A 24126-nucleotide genomic window follows, 5' to 3' on the forward strand; every position below is an offset into this window, starting at 1 on the left:
TTAGCAGCCACCGTAGGTCTGCGTGGTTCTCACCACTAGATGGCGCACCCGCCCTCGTCTTCCCAAATGCGACGTTTTGCGATTTTAAACTTCCTACAGTGTTCATTGGCATCATTCAGTAGAAATTATCTTTGTTGGGATTTTAAGAAATTGTTTTTGAGAGTGTTCACTTTATTAGCATATGCTTTAAAATATGTACAAAGTAAGCAAGTCAGGTCAACAAAAAAAAAAGGCAAACTCAATAAAATACAGGTATATTACAGAACACATTCTCATATTAAAAGTAAGAAGGTATTTAAAGAGCAGCAGAAATGTCAGAGTTTGCACGTCACGTCACGTCGGACATGCAGATGTGCAGCGAGTCACGCTGAGGACGACCCCTTCACACCAGCTACTGCAGACCACATTTCCCAGTAAACAACTTTAAATTGCATCAACTGAAGCCACCAGAGAAACTTTTAAACATGACGCTCGATTTGTGAGAATGTAGTTTTACTTGGCACTTTCTGAAACAGTGACGCACTTCTTCGGGTCACCTGTGGACAGGAAGCCCGGACCGCTGCGTGACGGCGCCGCCCGGTCTGTCGGCAGGTTTAACAGAACGTAGGTAAAAAAACGAAAAAAACAAAAACAACCCACCAGCGTTCTGCTTTGAAAGTCTGTGGCTTGTAAGAAACCCATTCAAGTGTCCCTCAATGGCTGGGGATTCCGAACCACTGCTCCTGGTCGGCCCACTGCGCCGCTTCGCTGTCGCTGCCCTCCAGATCCCCGTCCTCCCCGCTGCCCTCCATGTCGTCCCCATCCAGCTCCACCGTGGCGTCCGTGGGACTCTCTTCCTTCTCCATCTTCTGCATTCCCTCTAAAGACTTCTGGTCATTGGGATCCAGGCTTTTGGGAGGACAACACACACTCATCGTCACGTTTCAACCGTTTCTTGTCGAGGCTACATCAGGGAGCGAACCCTCACCTCAGTGCGATGCTGTACTGGTCCATGGCTTCCTGGTAATCGTTGATGGCCACCAAGAAATCTCCCAGCATCCTGTGCAGGACACAGTCACTCTGGTCGGCCAGTGCGCTACGCAGGAGCGTGATCCCTTCTTCGTATTTCTGTTCCCGACCTTCATGAGAAACAGAACGGTTCTAGTGTGAGTGTGTGTGTGTGTGTGTGTGTGTGTGTGTGAGTCCATGGAGGGCAGCACGAGGGCATATTTAACGTGTACATACTGAGCAGTTCGGCCATCTTGACCACGGCTTTGGTGTAGTCGGGTCTCTGGGCCAGGGCTTTGTCCAGCAGGGTTTTGGCCTTCTCCTGCGTCACTGGGTCCTCCAGACACACCGTGGCGAGGATGGTCAGAGTCTGCGCGTTGGCCCCGAGAGTCTTATAGATGTTGTTGGCCATTCCCATAGCTTCTCTAATCCCATTGGAGGCCAGGTAACAGTCAATCAGGCCTGCCGGGAACAGCTGGTAAATGGAAGTCCGTTTTGGAAAAATCAGGACCGAAGGATGAGGGAAAGCTTCACTGACCTTCATAGCAGTCGAGTCGGCAGGGTGCCAGGCGCATGGCCTCTCTGAAGTGGATGATGGCTTCTTGAACACGGCCCATGTTCCTCAGGGCTGCACCCTTCAGGAGCAGCGCCTGCACACTGTTGCTGTTCAGCTGGATGGCCTTGGCTCCCAGGTACAAGGCCCTGGAGTATCGCTTACTGTAGAAGCTGTGGCAACTGACCCACACAAGCAGATTCATCAGCTCACAAAAAGCTAAAAAGGGATCTGGATGACACACATTCAAATCACTAACATACACCATTCACATATTAAGGTCACATAATATGCTGTGGGACATGGGGATAGACTCCTCAAGGGTGCACAAGCTGCTTGTTGCACAGCTGTATGTTACACACATTTTGCACAACACTGTCGACACAGCTGCTGGATTTTATATGGTGTTTTTATCCCTCTGATATGATCAGAGTTTTCCGTGTCTGCATATACTCTTAATTTTAATGTTCCATGTCGGTACCATTTTCCCCCCAATTTAAAACTGTATTTATTATCTATCCATAACTGTGTAGCCTCACCCAGAGATGACCCACGGTTCTGCATGCTGGTCTGATATATTAAATAATCTTCCACCCAGGACTTCCACATCCTCCAGGTGTCCTTCACGTGCCATCAAGTATCCATACACATCCATTCCTAGGGTGGAAATGTCAGAACTGAAAGCTCAACTGGAGTTCAAACGTTCTCGTTACTGTTCAAGTGGTGCTCACATCTACTGGAACTACAAGTCTAGAGATAAAGACAGCACCTTTAATGAGGTACGGGTCCAGCATCTGGGCTTGTTCAAACTTGAGGATCGCGTTCTTAGTATCACTCGCCCTGAAGTAGACGTCGGCAAGGCTCACCAGGAGGTCCACGTTATCTCGTAACAAAGACTTCTTTTCGAGAGAGCTGAGGAAGAGAATTGAGGATGAAGACATACGGGCGGAGTGTTTTGCATAAAATGGCGCCGCCTGCTCACCAAATGGTGTTGATAGCTCTCTGATTGTCTCCAGCGTGAATGAAGGCATACGCTTTGACCCAAACAGAAAGCCAGTCCAGGTTGGGGATACTCTGGATCACATCCATCGTCATGGAAGCCACTTCAGCTCCTTTGACTGAGAGCGAGAGAAGACCTAAAAGGAAAGAACCAAATCACAGGATTAAGTAGAAGGTTTGAGTAGCATGTATAGATGCGTTAGAACCTACAGGTATGAGCCAAATGTGTGTTAGACTAAGTTTGTCGGGGCATGTTTACCAATGATTGCATCCAGGGCGAGAGGGCACTGCCTCAGAACCTCTTTGTAGCTTGTCACGGCAGAACGTTCCTGACCAGCCTTCTTATACAGATTGGCCAGCATCATGTTGATCTTAGGGAACAAGAAACATTCACTTTAAGACAAGCCTGTAAAAAAAAAAAGGACTGATATTTCAGTGGAAAACAGCAGGGGTGGGACTTCACCTTTGGCGTCCTCTGTCTGGATGGAATCCCTTCGAGGACTGCAATGGCATCTTTGTCTAGTTTTAAAATAGTGTAGCACTCCGCTATCTTATACTTGACCTCGATTTCAGATGGCAAACTCTGAAAGACAACAAATTGGTCCAAGTTTGGTTTCCCCAATATTCCCATTCACAGAAACCAAGCTGCTACATTTTAGATTCAACCTTTTAAGTCAACACATGCAAAAATGGCTTTGTTTTGGCTTATATTTGCATTGAAAATGTGCACAAGACAATAAGCATCAGACCTGCCCGCTCCACGCTCCTGTCTAACCCACCTGTGCTTGCATGTTGGCCGCAGCTCCGCTGGTAGAGGTTCGAACTTTGGATGTTTTGCCCAGGACCTTCTTCTGTTGCAGTGCCATGCTGTATTTACATGCAGCATTGCGGTATTCTTTATCATGGAAAATGGCATCGGCGTGATAAACCAACAACTGATACTTCTGTGCTGGTGAGAACAGCTCTCTGCAAAACAAAAGACCAGGCAGCAGAAATGGGAATGGTTATTAAACGTCTCCAAATGATGACCTCAAGTGAGAAGGAGCCGTAAGAGTTGACATCAGAGCCACAACACTGGAAGGGAAACAGCGATTCCAATCAAATCATGGCTCCCATTCCGGTCGCAATGTTTAGCTATATCACAACAAAGGAAGCGTTATAAACATATATATTGGTTGCACATCATCTGTTTCAATGCGTCCGGACTGCGGTGTGCACACGTTGCAGGGAAAAAGCAACTTTCAATGTGATAAAACTCACAACAATTCGGGCTAACTAGAAGAGACTTGCATGCGGCTACTTCCTGGATGTACATTGCACGTAGGCCCTTTTTCGCGTTCAATATCTTCATTTGTGACATAGAAAACCTAAAACTAATGCTCGAACTAGTATTTTTGCGTGGATTTAATTAACGAAGTGTAATTTGCCACCTAGATTGAGCTTGCTAGTTCCAGGCGAACCACTGCAACACTAAGGAAGAACACACGTAATAGACGGAGCCCAAATTGACAGTACTTACGGGTTATTATTACTCATCGTCAGAAGCAGACTGCTCAATATCCGTACATTGGAATGGAGGCCAGCAGCGGCCATGTCCCGTACGTGATCGATTACATTCATTTTAAAGAATTTGAAGGCCTTGGCCGGGTTAGCCTGTCAAACAGAAAGTTTGGGCTCGTAAACAGCTAATGCTAGCTAGCGGCTGCTGTATTAAATATGGCGCCGAGGAACCTTCCTTCCTTCCGTATTATGCTGCCTTCGCGTACGCACCAGGAGCTCGTAATTTAGAGAACAAAATGTCTTGTCGTTCGTATATATGTATGTATATATTTTATGTACATGTATATATAGTGAATCCGCCAAACATGTTTTGAAACGTTATGTTATAACAATAAAAGAAACGTTTATTGAGAAGTTATTTAGATTACAAACCGGATAAAAATAACCTTAACATTTTCTCAAACAGTAGAACCAACAGTAAACGCAACAGACAACTTGCGTCCTTTTGTGATTTGTTTTGCGCAAGACTTGCAAAGTCTTGATGCCAACGCTGTCATACGATCCTTGAACCGAGACTGCAGTCTATTTTAGTTTCCTCTGGACTTTCTTGGGATTGGGTCGGATAATAGTGGGATCCAAATGGGCCACACAGACCAACGGGGGGGGGGGGGGGGGGGGGGGGGAATCGTTATTATTGTGAAGATCCCATAAAAACGTTCCCCAACTCACGGAAATCTGTGCAAGTGCGCATGCGCAGAGCCGGAGCCAACGACAAGCTTCTATCAAAACACTGAGGAAAATCGCACCGAGCGGCGCAGCGTCTGTCCCCGATTCCAGCTCTTCGTAACATTTAGTCCGCGTATCATGACCGAACAATCAGCATTACTTCTCCGAAAACAACTGGCAGGTAACAGATTGTCGTGAGCAAATAAAGCCAATATAAAAGAGGTCCAAACAGCGACAGACGGGGGCTTTTTTAAGCGACGCTTAGCTGTGTTTACGCCATATACGAGTCAGCGCAAGGAAATAACCAAGCCACACAATGGGTTAATTTATAACCCCAGCTAAGATTATGGCCGAGAGGCTTTGAATAGCCATTCTCAAGTGTGAATGCATACACCTATTTGGCCCAATGAGCAGCTAAAAGTCTAATCTATGAATAAACACTGACCGCAACGTTCGCTAGTGTGATAGCAGGTTCGACAGTAGTTAGCTAGCAGACGGAACAAAGGAATAATCAAATCAGGGACATACATACTGTTATGACTTTAGAGTTGCCAAACTAGGGCTGCCCATGTAGCTTTTCATAGATCTATTGTACGTTTGAGTAAGGAGCCATTTTAAGTTACAGACTCAAATGTTAGCAGATATCGGCAATATCAATCGTTTCTGAGCTTGCTTCGTGCTAATGCTAGCAACGTTTGTTTAGCGAGAATTTGCATATTCTTTTATAAACCAGTCGAAAGAAACCCCGCATTGTTGTTATTGGCCTGGTTTCTGTAATATTGTGGCTGTATAATTATCAGTGGTGATGGTAGTATTTTTATTACCATTATTAAACTGCTGACCTCGACATTAGCCTTGATGCACAATTAGCTAGACTAGACTTCTAGTCAAGTTCACCACCTGGACATCTACATCTATTTCAAAATCCTTGTGTTTTTATTTTATTTTGCTGGCATTATTTGTTAAATCCATTTTAGAAATATATATTCAAGCTATTCCTGTAAGCTGTTACAAGCTAGAGGATCTGTTTTTCTGTCTAATTCATTATTTTGAGGGCTGAAATGACACCAAACAAGACATATTCAACAAAATACAAGTAAAGGGGACCAGTCGTTCATTCTGTGACCGCTTTAACATATTATGTTGCTTTTATTTCACTATTTAATGTCTCTATAGGTGTGGATCTTAATCACCTACCACCTTTGACTCAAAATTGATCTCTGATCAGGGATTCTGATGATTGATTTGATTTTTTTCACTCCTTGATTAAAAAAAAATTGTGAGTTAAATGCTTTAAATGTAAATGTACATCTGTACAAACCAGTCTGTGCCAAATACTCGGCCAGAGTTTGGAGTGAGCTACAATAGCAAAACCACTATTTTTAAAACCTGGCAATCTGTGAAATCTGTGGTAGGACAATAAATTAGATGTTTTGGAATTGTGTCCAGCCTCTACCAGCCCATAATGTGACCCTCCATCACAGTTCCCAGTAACCCACTGGGACATCGTTTAGGGTAAAGCCAGTCACAGTAAAGCACATATCTGTGTTCACAAATATGTGGTCAAACCGGGGATTTGTCCGTGTGAGGCCTGGATTAGAGTCCATGTGGTGGATCTGTTGTCCTTCTGGAGCCGGCATGAAGCACGTCTTCCACACATGTGCTGCACAGACAGTTTTCTGGATGAAAATGAGTACCGGTAAAAGTTTCTGTTGGGGTCAATGAGATGCTTTACGTTCTGTTTATTAAACCCCTGTTTATATTGCAGAGCTCAACAAGAACCCCGTGGAGGGCTTTTCAGCTGGCCTCATAGATGACGATGACATTTATAAATGGGAAGTGGTGATCATTGGTCCCCAGGACACCCTGTTGTAAGTAGAGTTTTATAAACCGGTGCATTTCTAAGTAATTCTAGGTGTTTTTCATTGACCTCATCCTGTTTTTGGGATTACAGTGAAGGCGGCTTTTTTAAAGCGTACCTGACCTTCCCTTATGATTATCCTCTAAGGCCTCCGAAGATGAAGTTCATCACTGAAATCTGGCACCCAAATGGTAAATCCAGCGCTTGAATTCTTCCTTAGTAACTTCTCCCAGCTGACAAAAATATCCCATTTGAGTGCTGCCGTCTTGCATCTCTGATTCACGTGGGGGGTTCATTTGATCGTTTTTGGCGTTTCCTGTCTTTTCTTCTCGACAAATGAAGTAAAATTGGCTTTCGGTTGCATGTGTGTCATCACATCGTAGCATTTTGAGTATAATTTAGGCTCCTGCTCACCGCAGTTGCGAAGAACGGGGACGTTTGCATCTCAATTCTGCACGAGCCCGGAGAAGATAAGTTTGGCTATGAAAAGCCTGAGGAGCGTTGGCTTCCCATCCACACAGTAGAGACAATCATGATTAGCGTTATCTCCATGCTGGCAGACCCCAACAGCGACTCGCCAGCTAACGTGGACGCCGCGGTGAGTTCGCTGCTCCTCCCGTTCAGGTTCCAACACTTTTACCGAGCGTCTTCGCCGACGTTTAACCCAAATAATGGGATGTCTTGTCCACAGAAAGAGTGGCGGGAGGACCCCAACGGTGAATTCAAGAGGAAGGTGGCTCGCTGTGTACGGAAAAGTCAAGAAATGGCGTTCGATTAGGAGGCGGATGTAAATTCCAGGGTGAGAAAACCGACTGGTTTGGTCTAATTCAGGTGTGTAGGTGTTGCTAATGAAGGTTCTCCCCCCCCCCCCAGTTAAAGGAAATGCCTTGAGAGGGAAAAACTTCAGCAAAAGGCTTTTGCACCCCTTGTTTTGCCAGTCAAAGGATGTTGGTTGGCTTCAAACACCTTTCTGTGAACAGTTGTTTTCCGCAAGATGAGCCAATTTGAGAACCCAACCAGCGACGTTAACCTGTTTCCTACCTGGAATTGTATATTTAATGTTATTTATTTTGAAGAAAAACAAATTAATGATGTAAGATATGTCACTACTGTAAATTAACTTGCTTTTTTATCTGCTGCTGAACAGTTTCTACTTTATACCAGGTTTCTTATGCAATTTAGTGGTCAAGATTGTGTAAAACAACAAAAAAAAGTCATTTCCATCAGGTCGTCACCCGTCCTCCCAGATCAATGTCAGCCCAGCAAGTCTCAACAATAGAAGGTTTTTCCTCTTTTTCTTCGTGTGTGTTTCTTTTTAAATCTTCCCAACGCTGTCATTACATCACAACTGCCTTTTGTTGGCGCCACCGTTGTCACTCGGTCATGGCTTCGTCATAGCACTTCTGTCTTTCTTAAATACCCCTCGGGGGTGCAGAACCTCACCGCCGCCACCCGATCGCCTTGGATGTCTCCTCGTTTCGTAACGGGAGCGGGGCCCTGCCACCTCGGCCAGCCGGTAAACCTCAAGGGTCCCAACAATCAGCCGAGCAGACGTTAATGGGGGTTCATAGCGAGATAATTAGCCGCTGCCGCTTCTTTGGCTTTCAGCAGGTGACATTTACACCAGTCAGCTTTCAGGAAGCCTGAAAAACGATGGTTTGGAATTCTGTCACAATTCCTGCTTCCAGGAATTCAACAGTGGGGGCGGGGGGGTTCCCGTCAGCAGCCAGCCAGGCGCTGGAGGCGCCATGTCCATCTTCAGGCACCATCTGGGGTCTAAACCGGCGTCCAGCAGGACAAATTGTGTCACTTCTCTGGCGTTCTTTGTCGAGACTTGAACCTAAGTCAGTCTGGCCGTTGTCGGGGGAGACGAGCGCGGTCCTGCGTCCGCTCTTCGTTTCGGCCTTCTCGCCATCCTTTTGCAGGGGTGTGTTAACGATGAGCCGGTTCCACCGTGGACGCTCACGGAGCGGCCGTCATCACCGTTTAACGTAGTTTTCTAACCTCCCACGACCTCCTCTGACCGGTGTTCACTGTATTTGCACAGATTCGGTGCGTTTGAAACGTCGATAAGCAATACGCCCTGAAAACGGTGTCCAGGCGATCCACCCCAACGCCATTGTTTGGTTCAGATCTGAGTTCTTTTTTTCTTTTTTTTAAAATTTTGTGTCAATGCAATGTATATTATACACGATGCTCAATAAAGTGTGTAAACAGTAGCTTGGAAGCTGCGTCTGAGTGTTCTGTTTTAGATGAGAAGGTGCTGGTTCCAACAGGTGAGACTGGGATGGACCTGGACCTGGACCTGGACCTGGAACCCCAGGGTGGTTTCAGGTTTGGCAGGTTCAACAGGAGCCCATCTGGTGAAGACCGTATATGTGCGGCCGACCACGAGATCCTGGATCCATGAGGAAGCGGGTGAGGTTTGTGGAGCAGCTGAACAGAGACAAGCCCGTGGACGATGGTCACGTGACGGCGAGGATGAGTTATGATGCACCAATTGTGTTTCTGTTGAGGTCTTTGGCCGCTAATGAGACAGACGTTTCAGCCACATCACAGCTACAAATGGTCGTTTTACTGCAGTATTATTAGCCATTAATGCACAATGTTTGTTTATCCTGTTTGTTGTTTATCCTCTGACTGGTTGGGTTGATTTCTGAAATATCTGGTCTAGTGTTCAAACACCCTAAATAAATGCTGGGTTTCCTGGAGTTTGTTCCGCAGCAGTTGAGTGGGATGCAAAGAGGAACAAACAGAAATGCGTGCGCAAGCAGCCTCTACGTGCACACGCTTCACATTCCTAAGCCCCTCATGGCTGCACCATTCCTGCAGGTAACTGCAGAACCGAACACGCTCAGCTGGAATCAGGCTAAAACAAATGTAAAAGATTGTGAAACCAACTCAGGTGGTCGGAGGACAGGTGTGTATCCTTTCCTCGGCGTCCTGGCCTCAGTCGGGCAGAGGCACCACCTCCATCTGCTCCACACACGCATGGGGCAGGGTGTGTATCTGCTCACAGCTTTAGACCTCTTAGGGGTTTCTCTTTATGCTGCGTGCTGTGTTTTCACCCTGCCAGGTCAACCACCCCCTCCTGCAGACGCAGGAACAGGCCTCATCCCTGCAGAGGAGATGCAAAGGATGCAGGGATGGAGGTGGCAAGGACACAACCACAAGGGCAGAAGAAAGATGGCTGCAGCACAGCTAATTCAGAGGTCAAGCATCCAAAAATATGACTTGATTATCGATGGCAGATGATTCTTTATTCTGACTGCTCTAATAAATACACTGTATCATGAGGTGTTTGTTCCCAGAAACCTCATAGTTTTATTACATGGCTCATACTACATGCATTTACAAATAATCCTTTAATAATGTGTAAATTGGAGGTTATTGTAAACAAATCAGGCTGGCAGAAGATGGAATATTGTATATTTTATTGTTATTTATGTAAAGTATTTTGGGAAAGCGTTATTCGGAGATTTATTTCTAAATTATAGTCCATTCCACTGTATCATGACATTTCCTTTGTTACACAAACCCTGAATAAACATTTGTTACACCGCTTACAACTGCTTACTGTGCTAATTAGCACCGATAGCTAATTAGAGCTTTTCCGGTTACCCGCAAGTAGAGTTCCAGCTAACTTTGCCACACTTTGCCACAAATATGAACTGTCTTCTCGAGGGAAATGGTGTTAAAGGTACTCTTTAGCAAAACGAAATTATAATATTAATTTTAATTTGTAGTTTTAAAATCAACAGTTTACATCACGATTGTAAAAAAAAAAAAATTGCGTCAGCGTAAGTTAGCTTGATGCTAACTAGCAAACGTAGCCGCTCTTATATCGAAAAGATAACTGGGTGTTTAAATGTACCCAATAGATTTGAAAATTTGAACGGTTCTAAATGTGAAAGGTTCTTTTCAGCCTTTGGAAGGGCAATTCAAGCTCTGTCGCGGATAGGAGATGAATTTTGGTTGGATCCTACATTAAAAGGGGTGAGCAGCATTAAATGAAATATACATTTACCATTACAACCCATTACTTGTGTACACTTAATTGAGCATTTTCTTTGTAATTATGGGTTCTTTTCACAACACCAATGATGCTTTTTGCTTCTTCATGGGTCTAAAGTACATGACCCTTGTGACCCCTGACCCTTGTGACCCCTGATAGTGCCGCTGGTGGATGGACCCATGTTATAGTTTTAATTGTAGCTCCAAAGGTCAGAAGAGGTTCTGTTTATAATGTAATTTTTAAAACAACAACACTATAATAGGCTGTCAATTATTCATAAGACCAAATCGTGCGTCCTCTTTTAATTCAAGGTTTGCTTTCCGTGCAGGTTTCACAATTGTCCCCCTGTTTCTTACTGTTCTGATGATATGAATGATGTGATTGTGCTCCCCAGGCTTTGCAGCTGTCTTACCTCTTATTCCAGCCTCACAACCAGAAGCAACAGGTTGACTCCATCTCTGTCTCTCCCTGTTCTCAAAGTTGGCGCTGAGGGCAGTAAATCCCTCTCACTCTGCATACTCCTGCTTCCTCTTCTCGCCGCTCTTCTTCCAGCGATACAAAGTGGGCTCTGGGCCAAGCAGTGTGCCATTCAAATGCAAACTCTCCATGAAGGTATTCTCTCACTTGGGCACAGCTGCCATGGAGGAGGCAGATGTATTAATTCTGCCCATCATGTGCCTGTTTGTTTGTAAGTCTGTGTTGCCTCTTTTCCGCTGTTTGACTTCCATTGAGCGCAGCGTGGATCAGTGTCAGATATCAGTGAGTAGCTCGCTCACAGACCGAGTGACGGTCCAGTTATTCTGCAGACACGGTACCGTTTCATGCTGTTGACGCTGCAGTACCGATGATCAACACCTGGTGGCAGTGTTTCCCAACTATCACATCTTGTGTGTGTGTGTGTGTGTCTCAGGCATCACTAAAACCTACAACCTGCACTTCCAGGAAAGTGAGGCCTTGCAGGCGGTGTTTGCTACTCATCTCTGCCCCAACATGCTGAAGTGTCCTGCCAGGTTAGCCCCTCTGTGATCATGTTATAAACCCTTGATTGCTTCATTAGGGACTTGCTGAACGGGAAGTCAAGTTTACTTCTGCACAGGGACAAATAGGTGACTCTCTGATGAGAGAAAACACTCAGGAAGTACATTCTAATCAGCTGGTTCGTCCTGGAAACAGTAAATGTTAATTCCTTAAAGTGGGGAGACATACGGGAAGGTTTGTCTCGCATGACAGCAGAGCTGCTTTCATGTGGGTGTGCACTTGTTTTTGCCTTCCTTCTGCAGGCTGTTTGCTGATATGGTGATGCATTTCCCCATGTCCCAAGAGGAAGTCACACTCTCCACAAGCTCCCTGAGAGTCAGTCTGAGAAACTACTGTGAAGAAGGAAAGAGTGAGCTGAGCTGAGCTGAGCTGAGCTGAACCATTTGCAACTGCGACTTTGCTACCCGCCGCTGAGGTCGCGTGTTCACTTCTGTCACAGATCACATGAAGATGATGCACACCCAGATGTCTTTACACCCGGATGAGTTCGACCACTTTGAGCTGGGAGAGGATTCAGACATAACCTTCTGTCTGAAGGAGCTGAGGGTAACGGGTTTCTCTCGAGAGGCTCGTTGTGTTTTGACACGTGAGAATAAGTGTGTGCGCACGCGGATTACATCCGCATGCGAACCCTCCAGTGCCATGTTTCTGGTCCAGCTGGATCAGCGGATCGTGTCTTCGGCGGTTAATACGCTCACGTATGTCATTTGGATGCCAAGTCAGAGCAAATCCGGGTCAGTTTACCGAGAGCTTGAGTCTCATTCGTTACACGGTCAGTTCACGTTTCCTTCGTCTCCTTGTAACAGGGTTGTCTGTTCGGAAATCTGGACAGCTTTTGGTGTCAACCTAGTTAGGAAGATCTACATTAACGCCTCCAGGCTCTAATGTCTTGGACGGTTTCTCGGGCTCCCCGCTGAGAGGCGGCTCGTTAGCCAGCCTAGTCTTCTTGTTCCCGTCAGTTTTGGAAAATCGGGTTTGCACGGATTAGCGGCCAAGCTCTGAGTCAGGCCTCGGTTAAATGAAGAGCACCGGCAACGCGCTGAAACCAGTTTGTTGTTGTCGTGTTTGTGTCGTGGCTGCACGCAGCCGACGCTCATCCTCTCCTGTTTTAACGTCTTGTTTTTCAAGGGTTTGCTGGCCTTTGCAGAATCCCACTGCCTCCCCGTGTCGGTGCATTTTGGCACGGCAGGAAAGTAAGTGTCACCTTTGTGATTCCCCTCAGACTTTTTCTCCTGTTTTTATATCAAAGCAGACTCCATTAAGACCTGCTGGAACCTCCACACGCAGGACGTGTGAGTCGTCTGCTAGAGGATGATGCCAGAGAGGTCACAGAGGTCAAAACAGTACCAGAATAAGTGTTAGGTTTTCACAGTAATGAGCACATTGTCCCTGTGTTGGTCGCTCAGTGGTTAAGTGTCACAAGTCATGTCCCAGTAATCAACCTTCTTATCCATTCAACATTCCATATTTTAGGTTAATGGAGGAAAAGGGTTCACCTTTTTTTTGTCTGTATTTTGGATCATTTACTGTGTATTCTGCTGCCCTTGGGCATAAAATAGCGTATTTGTTCCCACTGACACATCAGTGTTGTGGTCTGAGCTCTACTTGAAGCTTTCAGGTGCTTCCCAATCCAGAACCTGGAATTCTGACTTAACTCCATGCTGTCTACAGGCCTGTGTGCTTCTCTGTGGAGGACCTGGTGGTGGAGGCCAGAGTGGTTCTGGCTACCCTGACGGACTCTGAAAGCCGGAGCGCCTCTCAGCCCAGCGGGGTCGTGACCACTTCAGAACCCAGGTGGCGCTCGCCAAACGCCCCGCGGCCGTGTCAAAGACCTCCAGTTCCACAGACACTAATGTTTTGACCCGTTCACTGAAGTCTTAATAAGAGCAGATCTCCTGCGACGGGGTGCTGAGAGTATAATTGAATCCTCCCACAGAGTTTAACTTGAGCTTCTCTCCTGGGACTCAGTCAAGGCAGTTTGCCCTTCAGGGCTGTTTTTAGCTCCTTAAGAGGGCAGAGTGTTACTGCAGCCAGGCCTGAGTTTGTGAGGGAGTTAAACCCCAGCGGGCCTGGAAGTGAAGGGATGAAATCTCCTCACGCCGTGATGCTAACCTGCTTGGCTGGCTAGTTCAGCCAGCGCGTCGTTTGATGCTTTATTTTCTCCCCCCCGTGACAATATTAATCTGATTGTATCGTGTTTACGGGGGTTTCAGTTCTAAAAATATACTTCAGTAAGAGCTGAGGCTTGTCAGCGCTGTGACCTCGGGCCTGTCTTCAATGACACCATTCAGCGCCGCTCTGAGTTGAATTAAACGATGTCAATGTGACCACTGCTGTGGTTAATTCTGCTGAGGAACAGGGCTGGCTGAAACGCACCTGTTCTACCGACCGCTGTCTCTGGTCTACAGGTGTGCAGATGCTGCTTTTTCACCTGTGGCTCAGGCAGGAAGCCGCAGGAGTCCAGTTGCTCCTGATCCCCTGGAAAAGATACTGTCCAGCCAGGGCAGCCCCATAATCAACCCACCTAAACTGGTCCCAGCTCCACCTGGTGATCCCTATGGAAACAGCCCCGCTGCCACGGTAACAAGCGCTTCCTTTTGAGGATGAAATTAGACGCTGGACTTGAGGGGTTTCACTTTTTTCTAAAAGAAGTGATTCGTGTTGTGTGGTTTGCAGGTTTGCTCCCTTCTGTTCAGAGCTCTGTCTTCAGACACCGACCATCAGACTGAGACAGTCCCCGTTTTGGCCTGTTGTAGTGATGAAGAGGAGAGCATGGAGGAAGACTACAGAAGCCCTCGACTCTAATGTAACCACCGCATATCTCCAAATTCGACTCAATGTTCAGAATACTGAGTTTAAAAGTGTTAATGGCTCAAACGCAAGTCGAGATGTTTCACAGAATCGGTTTATAGACTATAAATTAATCTGTTCTGTCAGTTTCTACATAACAGAGGACATAAAGGACATTGTTAGTGTTCCCCGCCGTCTGTTGACACGTTAGCATGAACAGACAGGCGAGGCAATGTGGTAGTAAACATCTGTAATAATACTGCAGCCATCAACCACACCAGGATAATAAATACTAGACTCTTTATTTAAATATTGAACATTTTTAAAATGCATTTTACAGAGTTTAAGTCTGCATTTAACTGTACACCCAAAAAAAAATAATTATATCGACCCACACTCGTATCAAAGCCGTTAGAGGATGAAAGTGAAAAACGACGGCCGGTGTTGAGTCGGAGGGACGATTCCAAGCTGAAACAGCTGAACTACCTGACGGTGAAGTGCTTTATACTCCCACTAGTATCATTGTTGTTAAGGCTGCTTCAGATTGTCGCCAGCGTGATTAAATCACATTCTCTAACTGCTCTCATTTCACTTCTGGAATAATCATCTATTTGGATTGTAAACTCGTCTGTGACATCTCATTTTTTGGAGGATAAAATGGTCTCATGACCGTTCCAAAGCTCCGGCCTGAGCTCAGGAGATGACCGATGAGGACCTAAATCAGGATAAACTCAATACTAGGGGAGAGAAAACACAAGGCTTAGACAGAATGGCCTGATGGGAAATCAGTTTTGACCTTTATGGCTCCTGTTTTCGGGCTTCGCGCTCCGACCCTGGCACGTTAGCGGGCATTATCCGCCAGCATCCCTTTAACACATCATGATACAAGGCACGTCTTTGGAGCACAACCGAGGGGCTTCTGCAACAGTGGGAGGAGATTTTCTTTTGTGGTGCGACATCTACACGGACCTGAACAAGGAACGGTTGAAGGAAAGGGCTGCATTTCTAAATTTCACCCTCATTGTGAACTCAACAATTCCAGTGACCAAGGAAAAAAAAAAGGGTAGAAAAATTCACCTGACGAACTCCAACAACTGAGGTTTTGGTTTTTTTTCTCAGATATGCTTCGTTAGGTTTGTGCGTTAAGGCCGTGCCGCCCAGAATCCTTCGATTAGACACTAATACACGCGAACTCGGTCACATTCACACACACCTCATGTTCTCAAGCAAGACGTCAGCAGCAGCTGTGAGGTTAAAGGGAAATTTCAACTGGGACACATTTAAGACGGCCACAGGACTGGCACCATCTATCTACTGGTCATCTCTCTACAACAACATACACAGTCCCACCAGGAACAGCCACCTCTTTACCGGTCTGTTCCCTTCTTGCTTCTACTGACTATTTCAGCTCCAGCAGGGGGCTCGGACCCACTGTCACGGCTCCCTTAGCTCCTTCCTCGTCACCCATTGGAGAAAAATATCCTTCTCAACAAGATCCCAGAAGTCCGGTGACGTCTCACTATGTATTATTAGAGGAGTGCGATAGAAGATGCCAACATTGCCGTAGAACCAAACGGGACGATTTAAATCAAACCCTTCATACAGCCCTTCAGCGGTGCACATGATCTAAAGTGGAGATTTGGGAGGCTTGAGGCGAGCCAACCGGGCTGGTGGTCAGCCGAAGGCCCCGAGGAGAACCAGCGCCGCAGCAGGAAGTATCTGACATCAGTTTATCTTCCTGTCCAGCAGGAATCAAAGAGTCCATCACCCATCAGAGGCAGACGCACTCTAGTCTGTATATTCCGCCACTATGGACAGCAACACCGTGATGTCGTCTGGCTTTCCTCCTGGACAGAAAAACAGCAATGTCCTGTCAGGTTGTCCTTTTCAACCTTGTCAGCGACAAGATTCATTTGTCTGAAGGTTCCACTAAGCTGAGACACTCACCTCTTACATTCAGCCCATTGTCGCACGCAAACTGTGCGAAAGGAGACATGTAGTTGGGGTCGTAGGCCAGGATGTGGGCCTGCTCTGCGATGCTCTGAGCGGTCTGCTGGATGCTCTCGTAGTTTGTGTTCTTAGTAATGACAATAAATGCACGAGGATCAGATGAGGTTAGTTGAGTGACACACCTGTCTGGGTGGGATTGCCACACACCTTGAGTTTCTTTAGCTCTTGGAGGATCATGTAGTCAGGCATATTGTCGAATAGCCCGTCAGTAGCCGTGAGGATGATGTCACCAAGCTGGACGTCAAAGGAAGAGCTGTCTGCTGCGTCGGGACTGCGAGGACAGACGATTCAGCGTCAGCTAGAGAACCCTGATCACCCTCAGATCTGATCGCTCTCATGCTAAAAGCTATAAATAGCCCACATTCCTCTCAAGTGCTTTCATTAGAGAAGGAACAAATGGTTTAACTATCATAAAAACATCACAACCACAGCCATTTAAAAGGTACCAAGTGCCAAGTTCACTTCTTGGAAATTGCTCTTAGTTGGCAGCTTGACCCCCCCCCCCCCCCCCTCCCAACCCAGAGGACGAGGGCTCAACCTGTCCTGCACGATAACTTTAATATGACTGGAATGACTCCACAGGGAAGTGTGCAACACATCTCAAGGCTGATTATAGAGCAAGATCTGATCATCGGGGCTTCTAAAGGTAATAATCCTCAGATGTGGCGCTATAACAACATCTTCATCTGCACGTGCACTCGGATCATCTAAATAAAAGCTGGCAGCCCAGGGTCCCTTCTCAGGGTTTTTGCTGTCTAAGCAGCTCCCAATAATCTTCCTGTTTGAAGACTGGCTGAAAAGGTGGCTGATCCTGATGGAGCAGGATTGGCCAGCTCTTCGGTTCACCCCCCAGCCCACACAGACTTTGACCCGGGTGAGAGTTAGAGCTTGGCAAAGGTCCACTGCCTGCCCTGCATGCTTACCGAGGTCTACTGTGCTGCTGCTTGGCACGCTGCAGCAACGAGACCTGGCGGCACGTGGCCCCCCCACAACACGCTGCAGCTTAACACTGAACAGCCGCTACACAAGCGTTGCAAAATGTTCTTTACGCCTTTCTTGCAGCTGCATGTGATTTGCTATCGGACTAAAAAAAAATAATAAAGGATGCCCCCGCTGTCCTGTCTGCTCACAGCGCCCAATCAGGCCAGACGCCGTACCTGTCGCTGAGCACGGCCCCCTCGGCTCCCGGGGGTGCGATTGACAGTTGGAAGGGCGTGTTGAAGTAGTGCTGCTGTTCGTCAGAGCGGTGAACCACCTCCCCTCCTCGGACCACCAGGAAGCCCGAATCTCCCAGATTGGCCGTGTGCAGCCGGTGACTCTGCCGGTCCAAAATCACGATGCAGGCTGTGCTGCTGCCTGCAGACACACGGGAATTTTAGGAATTACAGAGGAGCCGGAACAGGTTATTAGTAATTTAAATAACAAATTATCGAAGAGGGGAAAAAAATACCCTGCACATCCCTGAAGGCGACAAAATGAGACCACATGAGGAGGCTATAAACAAAGCCTGGAGCTACTGTCATTGAAATCAGTCACGCCCTTTTTCCTAGCGTGACTGGCTTTGAGAAAATGAAGAAACTCTTTAAAGGTTGGCATGGAATTTTAATCAAAATGTAAATTAGGGGCACGCAACAGTTTCTTTTTCTGCAGCTGCACCCATGTTAAAAACTGTTTGCTCAACTGATTAATGACATCAAACCAAATACATGGTAACAGAGCAGAACTGTGCTGGAGAGAGGTTCTTCCTCTGGGCTGGGGTTAGACGCCACACCCTGCTGGTGATTCATCGAGAAAAACCCAAACATGCTCCGTGGGATCGACCTTCAAAACCCCCATCAGGCCCTCTGACTCACGCTGCCGGGTTCAAGAACATCCCCTCTGCCACGGAGGAACAACACAATACACGGTTGTTTCCTCTGTTGCACGTGTGATTACATGATGGCTGGAAAAATACTGACACTCAGCAGCAGCACATCTGCTCCTGAAGTGTTTGCTTGGTGCTGCAAGTCTGTGCTTGCTTCTATTTCAGACAGTACTGCAGGACAACAGGAAAGAAGGAGGATGCTCAACACGGGCTGCATCTGGGCAGGCCAGGACTTGGGACATTCCCTGGACCCAGACGGGGATCTGGCTGTTCGTTGACTCATGGTACAAAAATCCCAGTCCAGACAATATGAAACCGGAACAAACCTTCCCTTAAAAAGTTTGCTCAAGACACATGTGGAACTGACTTTAAACCACACGACAACAGCCGTGGTATAAATAAAAAGGATCAAGAACACTTGTTATAAACAGGAAATGTCATTTTCATAACATTTTTATGAAAAACATCTGGCTCTCTAGCGTTACTCACCGAGGAGTGGCACTTTGTTCTGCAGCAGTTCGTAGTAGCTGGTGGTGAGGACACCCACCGGGCTGCTGGGAACAAAGCGTCCTTCCTTCACCAGCCTCTCACACGTCTTCATCAGCGTACTAGAGAACTGCGAGGGGTCCACGCCGTAGTCCCTCCAGCCGCCCACTCCATCTGCCACGCCTGACAACAACACACACCAGTTTACAACCGAAAACCTGAGTCCTGTGCCGATTCAAGGCCAGGCGTCGGCAAATGATATCTGCCCTTCCTGAGAGGGATAAAAAACGATCAGGAAATCTAAGATTTTAGCTGGAAGTCTCTTAAACTAAACACACACATCTGGATGCCGTTTTTCTTTTTATCACTTCATGAATGCTCAACTCCTCCAAAGAAGGTTTGGGATTCCTGAGACAATGATCTTGCAGCAAGATTTTAATTTTCGTGGAGGAGTACTGGCTTCCCTCTTTAATAGGAGCCCTCTGCGCCTCTGGAGCATTGAGCAAGTCAAAGTTTTCCTAGAAAGGTCAACTTCCAAGGCTGACCATACAAGGACGGCCGTCGGGGTCTCTTTTGCTGCTCAAAGCAGAAGCGAAAGGTCGAAAATAGCCAAACCCGCCACAAAATAAGCAACTGATAAATGCTGTTTGGATTTCTGTGTTTACACGTCTGTGTTCCAGCTGCAGCGTCCTGCAGAGCTGTTAAGTAACTTGTTTTGACAGACTTCTGGAGCGTCTAGAGTAAATTCCAAAGCAATCAATATGTATCCTTAATTCAATTTTTTTTTTTTTTTGTAAAAGTTGCAGAATTGTGTTGCAGGTCGAGGCAGAGCCAGTGTAACGTCCTCGGGATGACACCAAGCGGATGCAGGTCAAGCTAAGGCGATAACAGCATCAAGGGGAGACCTTTCATCGCCCAATCACGTCAAAGGCCACGTCAAACAGGTTAATGCCTCCAGGTTTGGTAAACGTCAAACATCAGCAAACATCTACAGCAAACACTCACCCAAAACATCAGCGGATCGGTGTCGGGCTATGAAACACGCGTCGTCCCCATAGCACATGCCTTTCTTCAGGATACCTCTGCGGAAATCTTTGCCAAAACCGCAGCTCGCCGTCACCAGGCTGTAGTCGCGGCTGTCAGTCTGAGAGAGTCCGCCGATGACAGCTCTGGCAACCAGTCTACCGTATGACAGCACAGACAACATCACCTACGCACCAGTTCCACGCCAAACCGACCGGCCAAGCCAGCAAGCGGCGCTAGCCCACCGCGGCTCCGAGGGTGCGCACAATGCTGACTTGCTAACGGTGCTAAACAGCGGCGGAGCTAACTAGGCGCCCGGACAACAGCGGCCACCGCGCACACATTCACGCCGCACGCCGGCAGGGCTTGTTTGTCTGCGCCGTCAAACCTCGAGGTTAGTCAGAAGAACGGGAGCCTCTTTGAGCGTAACAGATGCGTAAGCGCCGGTTCTCCGCGTCCATGGTGTCGACTCCGCTCGAAGACTGCAGCGATACGAACCCCAAACGAGGCGCTCGTTAACGATCTGAAGCGTAGCCCCGCCCCACCTACGCGCGAGGACCGCGGTCTTGTGACTGCTCTGACGTCAGGCGTTACGCAATAGCCGTTTCCTTATAAGGAAGTATCGCTGTGTGACACGGGTTTTTTTGGTGGGATCGCAGCGCACGTGGATGCGGATACTTTCGAAACAGAGATCGTATTTGATGTCTGTGGAAAACTCCATTTCTACATAACCTCCACTTCTCAAAGCTATCAATAGTCATTCTGTGCTTCTTCACACTTCAAAGAGATTTGATGCTATTACTTTGCGCTATTACTTTGCGCTTGTAACGTAACGCAGGTAAAAAGATGTAATGGCACGCACATTTGTAATAGTGTGCATTTAATAATTCATTGTCAGAAAATTACATATCACACCAGGTAAAATGTATTCAGTGGTTCGTGTGGATGTTTACCTTCATTAAATGATTCAACACATCTCTTTATGATGAATCCACTCTCTTTAAAACTGTCAATCTCTATAAAATGCACCTTTAACCAACAAATGACATCCAGATACAAATTCCCCCCCTAAAATTCAGTCAAAGTTTATTAGAAAGATTTAGACAAGTGCTCATTAATCCTTTAATTTAGCACAAGACCTGTTGAAAAATGTGACGACTCAGTGTTAAGTCAATATCCTGCAACACTGACTGCAAATAAACTCGATAAAAGGTTCACAGAAGTAAACAAGTGCTCTCGTCAATGGTTTTACAGTCATCAACACTCATTGATAGCGAGGGAATGAACAGAAAATAAAGGAACAAAGATATGAAACAGGAAAAGAAAATGTGCACAGCTTCAAACAAGGCATTCCTGTGCAGAAGTAGCCGCATTGTTACATATTTCCTGATTGAACAGTCGTGTGTGGCAAAGACTAGCTGCAAAATGAGTGCAAAACACCTGAGGTTTTCACGGTGATGTCATCAATTTACCCCTGTGGACAAAACAGCCGAATTGTTTGCTTTCATCGTGTAGGAGTGAATATATTTTCTGTATTGGCAGCACGAGGGACGGCTGATCCGTCCCGTGCAGAAGACGAAAGCAGAAACAGAGGAGTGACACTGACCCCCCCCCCAACATCCACACTCATTTCTTAGCTTGCTTGGTGACCATGTTACGAGGGGGGGTCACGGGACGGCTGCCGTTGGGCTTTTTCTTTTCTGCCGGTTTCAAAATCTGCAAAACAGTAGCGGGAGTGATGAGATCTGCCGCTTTACTCAAAAAATGACTCTGATGAGTCAACACAGGAGGCTGCTTACCTGAAAAGAGCACATGAGGGTCTCGTCCACGCTCATCATGGCACCGGCGTTGTCAAACTCCCCACAGTAATTAGGTGCTGAAAACAGAGTCACCAGCTGCCTCTTGGCAAAAAATTCATAGCCGTCCTCAACAACCTGAGGGAGATGGGGGATGGGACGGGTTAAACGGTTGCACTCGTGATAAACCAAGAAAAACCCCACAAAGATGTGATACCCTGTAGTCCAACACCCCCCCCACACCCAACAAAGCTGAGGGTAAATACCTGATGGGCACGGCAGATCAAATCCAGGTCGTGCTTGTGCAAGAACTTGGCCACCACCTCAGAGCCAAAGGTAAAAGATACACCCCTGTCATTCTCCCCCCAGCCCAGAACATCCTTGTCTGGGTCAGACCAGAGCAGATCACACAGGAGACCCTGGTCAGGAACATCAGTGGGGCGCATGATACGTCTGATCTGCTCCATGGACTGAAGGTCGGGTGAGAGACCTGCGAGGAACAGCAAGAGCACGAGTAAACACACAGATACCGAGGTCAAACTTACAACTCTGCGTATTCAACGTAAAACCCAATATCCCATAATATCCCACCTCCATGGCAGCAGAAGATCTTCTCATCAACAATGGCAGCAATGGGGAGGCAGTTAAAACAATCTGTGAATGTTTTCCAGAGTTTGATGTTGTACCTTCTTTTACCTGAAACAGGGGGGGAAACTATTGATTCAGTAGCAATAACACAACATTATTATCAAAAAAAGTACAACGGCGTAACGTCGCTGAGGTAGGAAATAACTCCTGACTAAAGTGAAGTACTCACACTCATCATAGAAGCCATATATTCTATTGATGGACGCACACTCGTGATTTCCCCTCAGCAGGAAGAAATTCTCTGGATATTTGATTTTGTAGGCCAGGAGGAGGCAGATGGTCTCCAGGGACTGCTTCCCTCTGTCCACATAGTCACCCAGAAACAGGTAGTTGCTCTCCGGAGGGAAGCCTCCATATTCAAACAGCCTCAGCAGGTCATAGTACTGCCCGTGGATGTCCCCTGCAGGATGAAGGTCACGCCAGCGGTCCTTTAATAGGGACAAAACCAACTAATTCTGCATTGAGCTATTACTTTTTAAAAGAGACCTTACCACAAATCTTGAGAGGGGCCTCCAGCTCCAAAAGGATGGGCTGACTGAGGAAGATCTCCCTGGATTTCAAACACAATCCTCGAATCTCGTTTTCTTGGAGCTGTACATTCTTTCCGGGTTTTGCTCCTCTGACTAAGACAATATAAACACCATTACATAAAGACTGATGAGTGAAATAGGCATTCCCTACAGGAAACTATCTCCTGCGTGTCACATAACACTGAGACGTGTCTAACTTGTCGGAATGTGTGTTGTAAGTAAGTGATGGAGACAATGTTAAGTGGTCACTGGTCATCAAATTTCGTGTCCTTCCATCAGAAGGACAATGTCAGCTCCTACACCGATTTGATTGCTTACAACTACAAATGAAGGAAATGGAACATTAAGTAATCACTATATATAAATAGTTTACAAGCTATTGGTAAACATATGCTAAACGTAGCTGTAATAACACGTTAGCATTGGCTTATATAATAGTGGTTAAGGAAAGAATTTCCGTATTCCTTTACCTTCCAGGAGACGTTGGATGATACTGTCTATGTTGAGTTTGTCGACATCAGCCATTGCAGCGTTAATTTAAAAAAAAAATCGCTCTAGTTAAATCTGGGTTTTAGGCGTTTATACAGTTGTGAAAGCTAGCCCGCTAGCTATCCTGGCATTAGCTGCCAAATGTTAGCTTCTCCGGTTTTTCCACCTATGGGTGAAAATGTTGATGTGGCCCGGCTCTTATTTAGCGACTCGTTTACAAGTTAAATAATCTAATAAGCTAAGATGACATCTCTAAAAAAAAAAATACATCCAATATTGGCCGATTTGTGGAGACAGGGACGGGGGGAACGTCAAGCGCGTTGGCCTTTCGCGAGGGTTCCAGTTCCCGTCTCGCTCGTCGCTCTGCCGCACCTTCTGCTCAGCCCCTGGACGGAGCCGCCCCGCGGCGCCCCCTGCTGGTCAGGGCGGAGAACTACACTTCAACCCATTTAGAAACTGGGCTGAACTGGAACCATCAGTCAGGACAAAATAAACAGCAGAATTCTCCACGTTTTAAAAGAAGATATTTGAGTATTTTCTACTGTGTTTTTTCGCCTATAGTAGACAAATGGCACTATTAATCAAATGAATCGGGTTATGAGGGTTGGGTTTGTTTCGGTTTCTCATATACCATCATTTCCCTTATGTAATGTCTAAAAGTGGTGCCTGTTTTATTTACACTCAAACATCAAACTTATCCCTCAAGATAAGCATATTTCCGCCACCCTTGTATGAATGTCACTGAATCTGCTGTAAAGCACCAGTTAAATATATCAATAACTTAAAATTGTTTCATGAAGTAATAAAAACA

The 24126-nt window shown here is 46.5% G+C and overlaps 5 protein-coding genes across 9 annotated transcripts; 2 read left to right on the forward strand and 3 right to left on the reverse strand.

Annotated features, from left to right (window-relative positions):
* Positions 1–150: 150 nt before the first annotated feature.
* anapc7 (anaphase promoting complex subunit 7) lies at positions 151–4274 on the reverse strand. Its single transcript, XM_003974569.3, has 11 exons — positions 4059–4274; positions 3319–3505; positions 3003–3122; positions 2799–2910; positions 2523–2676; positions 2310–2452; positions 2080–2197; positions 1526–1722; positions 1225–1449; positions 968–1118; positions 151–888 (listed from the first exon to the last, which is right to left on the reverse strand). Exons 1-11 carry the CDS (start codon positions 4157–4159, stop codon positions 693–695), a joined length of 1704 nt encoding a protein of 567 aa, XP_003974618.1. The 5' UTR covers positions 4160–4274; the 3' UTR covers positions 151–692.
* A 504-nt stretch (positions 4275–4778) lies between these two features.
* On the forward strand, positions 4779–8845 carry LOC101074150 (ubiquitin-conjugating enzyme E2 G1-like). 2 transcript variants are annotated; one of them, XM_029829106.1, is made up of 7 exons: positions 4829–4946; positions 6215–6464; positions 6534–6636; positions 6720–6817; positions 7046–7224; positions 7318–7425; positions 7500–8845. In XM_029829106.1, exons 2-6 carry the CDS (start codon positions 6323–6325, stop codon positions 7402–7404), a joined length of 609 nt encoding a protein of 202 aa, XP_029684966.1. In that variant the 5' UTR covers positions 4829–4946; positions 6215–6322; the 3' UTR covers positions 7405–7425; positions 7500–8845. The 2 variants fall into 2 exon arrangements, with proteins under 2 accessions (XP_003974619.1, XP_029684966.1); XM_003974570.3 differs by lacking the exon at positions 6215–6464 and having other exon boundaries at positions 4779–4946.
* A 143-nt stretch (positions 8846–8988) lies between these two features.
* Positions 8989–19838, forward strand: rad9b (RAD9 checkpoint clamp component B). 4 transcript variants are annotated; one of them, XM_029829103.1, is made up of 11 exons: positions 8989–10622; positions 11122–11253; positions 11335–11452; positions 11552–11651; positions 11922–12028; positions 12119–12225; positions 12808–12872; positions 13351–13473; positions 14088–14259; positions 14356–14485; positions 19649–19838. In XM_029829103.1, the coding sequence occupies exons 1-10, from the start codon at positions 10440–10442 to the stop codon at positions 14482–14484; spliced, it is 1236 nt and encodes a 411-aa protein (XP_029684963.1). In that variant the 5' UTR covers positions 8989–10439; the 3' UTR covers position 14485; positions 19649–19838. The 4 variants fall into 4 exon arrangements, 3 of the variants coding, with proteins under 3 accessions (XP_029684963.1, XP_029684964.1, XP_011613752.2); XM_029829104.1 differs by lacking the exon at positions 19649–19838 and having other exon boundaries at positions 8989–10326; positions 10552–10622; positions 14356–14847; XM_011615450.2 differs by lacking the exon at positions 19649–19838 and having other exon boundaries at positions 14356–14847.
* Positions 14760–20382, reverse strand: pptc7a (protein phosphatase targeting COQ7 a). Its single transcript, XM_003974571.3, has 6 exons — positions 19835–20382; positions 18833–19012; positions 17637–17835; positions 16627–16750; positions 16417–16546; positions 14760–16316 (listed from the first exon to the last, which is right to left on the reverse strand). The coding sequence occupies exons 1-6, from the start codon at positions 20034–20036 to the stop codon at positions 16258–16260; spliced, it is 894 nt and encodes a 297-aa protein (XP_003974620.1). The 5' UTR covers positions 20037–20382; the 3' UTR covers positions 14760–16257.
* Positions 20383–20715: 333 nt separating this feature from the next.
* Positions 20716–23692, reverse strand: ppp1cc (protein phosphatase 1, catalytic subunit, gamma isozyme). The gene is made up of 7 exons (XM_003974572.3): positions 23297–23692; positions 22788–22919; positions 22466–22696; positions 22240–22344; positions 21915–22138; positions 21652–21786; positions 20716–21568 (listed from the first exon to the last, which is right to left on the reverse strand). Exons 1-7 carry the CDS (start codon positions 23349–23351, stop codon positions 21479–21481), a joined length of 972 nt encoding a protein of 323 aa, XP_003974621.1. The 5' UTR covers positions 23352–23692; the 3' UTR covers positions 20716–21478.
* Between the last annotated feature and the right edge of the window lie 434 nt (positions 23693–24126).

Source organism: Takifugu rubripes, chromosome 21, assembly GCF_901000725.2.
Source record: "Takifugu rubripes chromosome 21, fTakRub1.2, whole genome shotgun sequence".
Taxonomy (NCBI): Eukaryota; Metazoa; Chordata; class Actinopteri; order Tetraodontiformes; family Tetraodontidae; genus Takifugu; species Takifugu rubripes.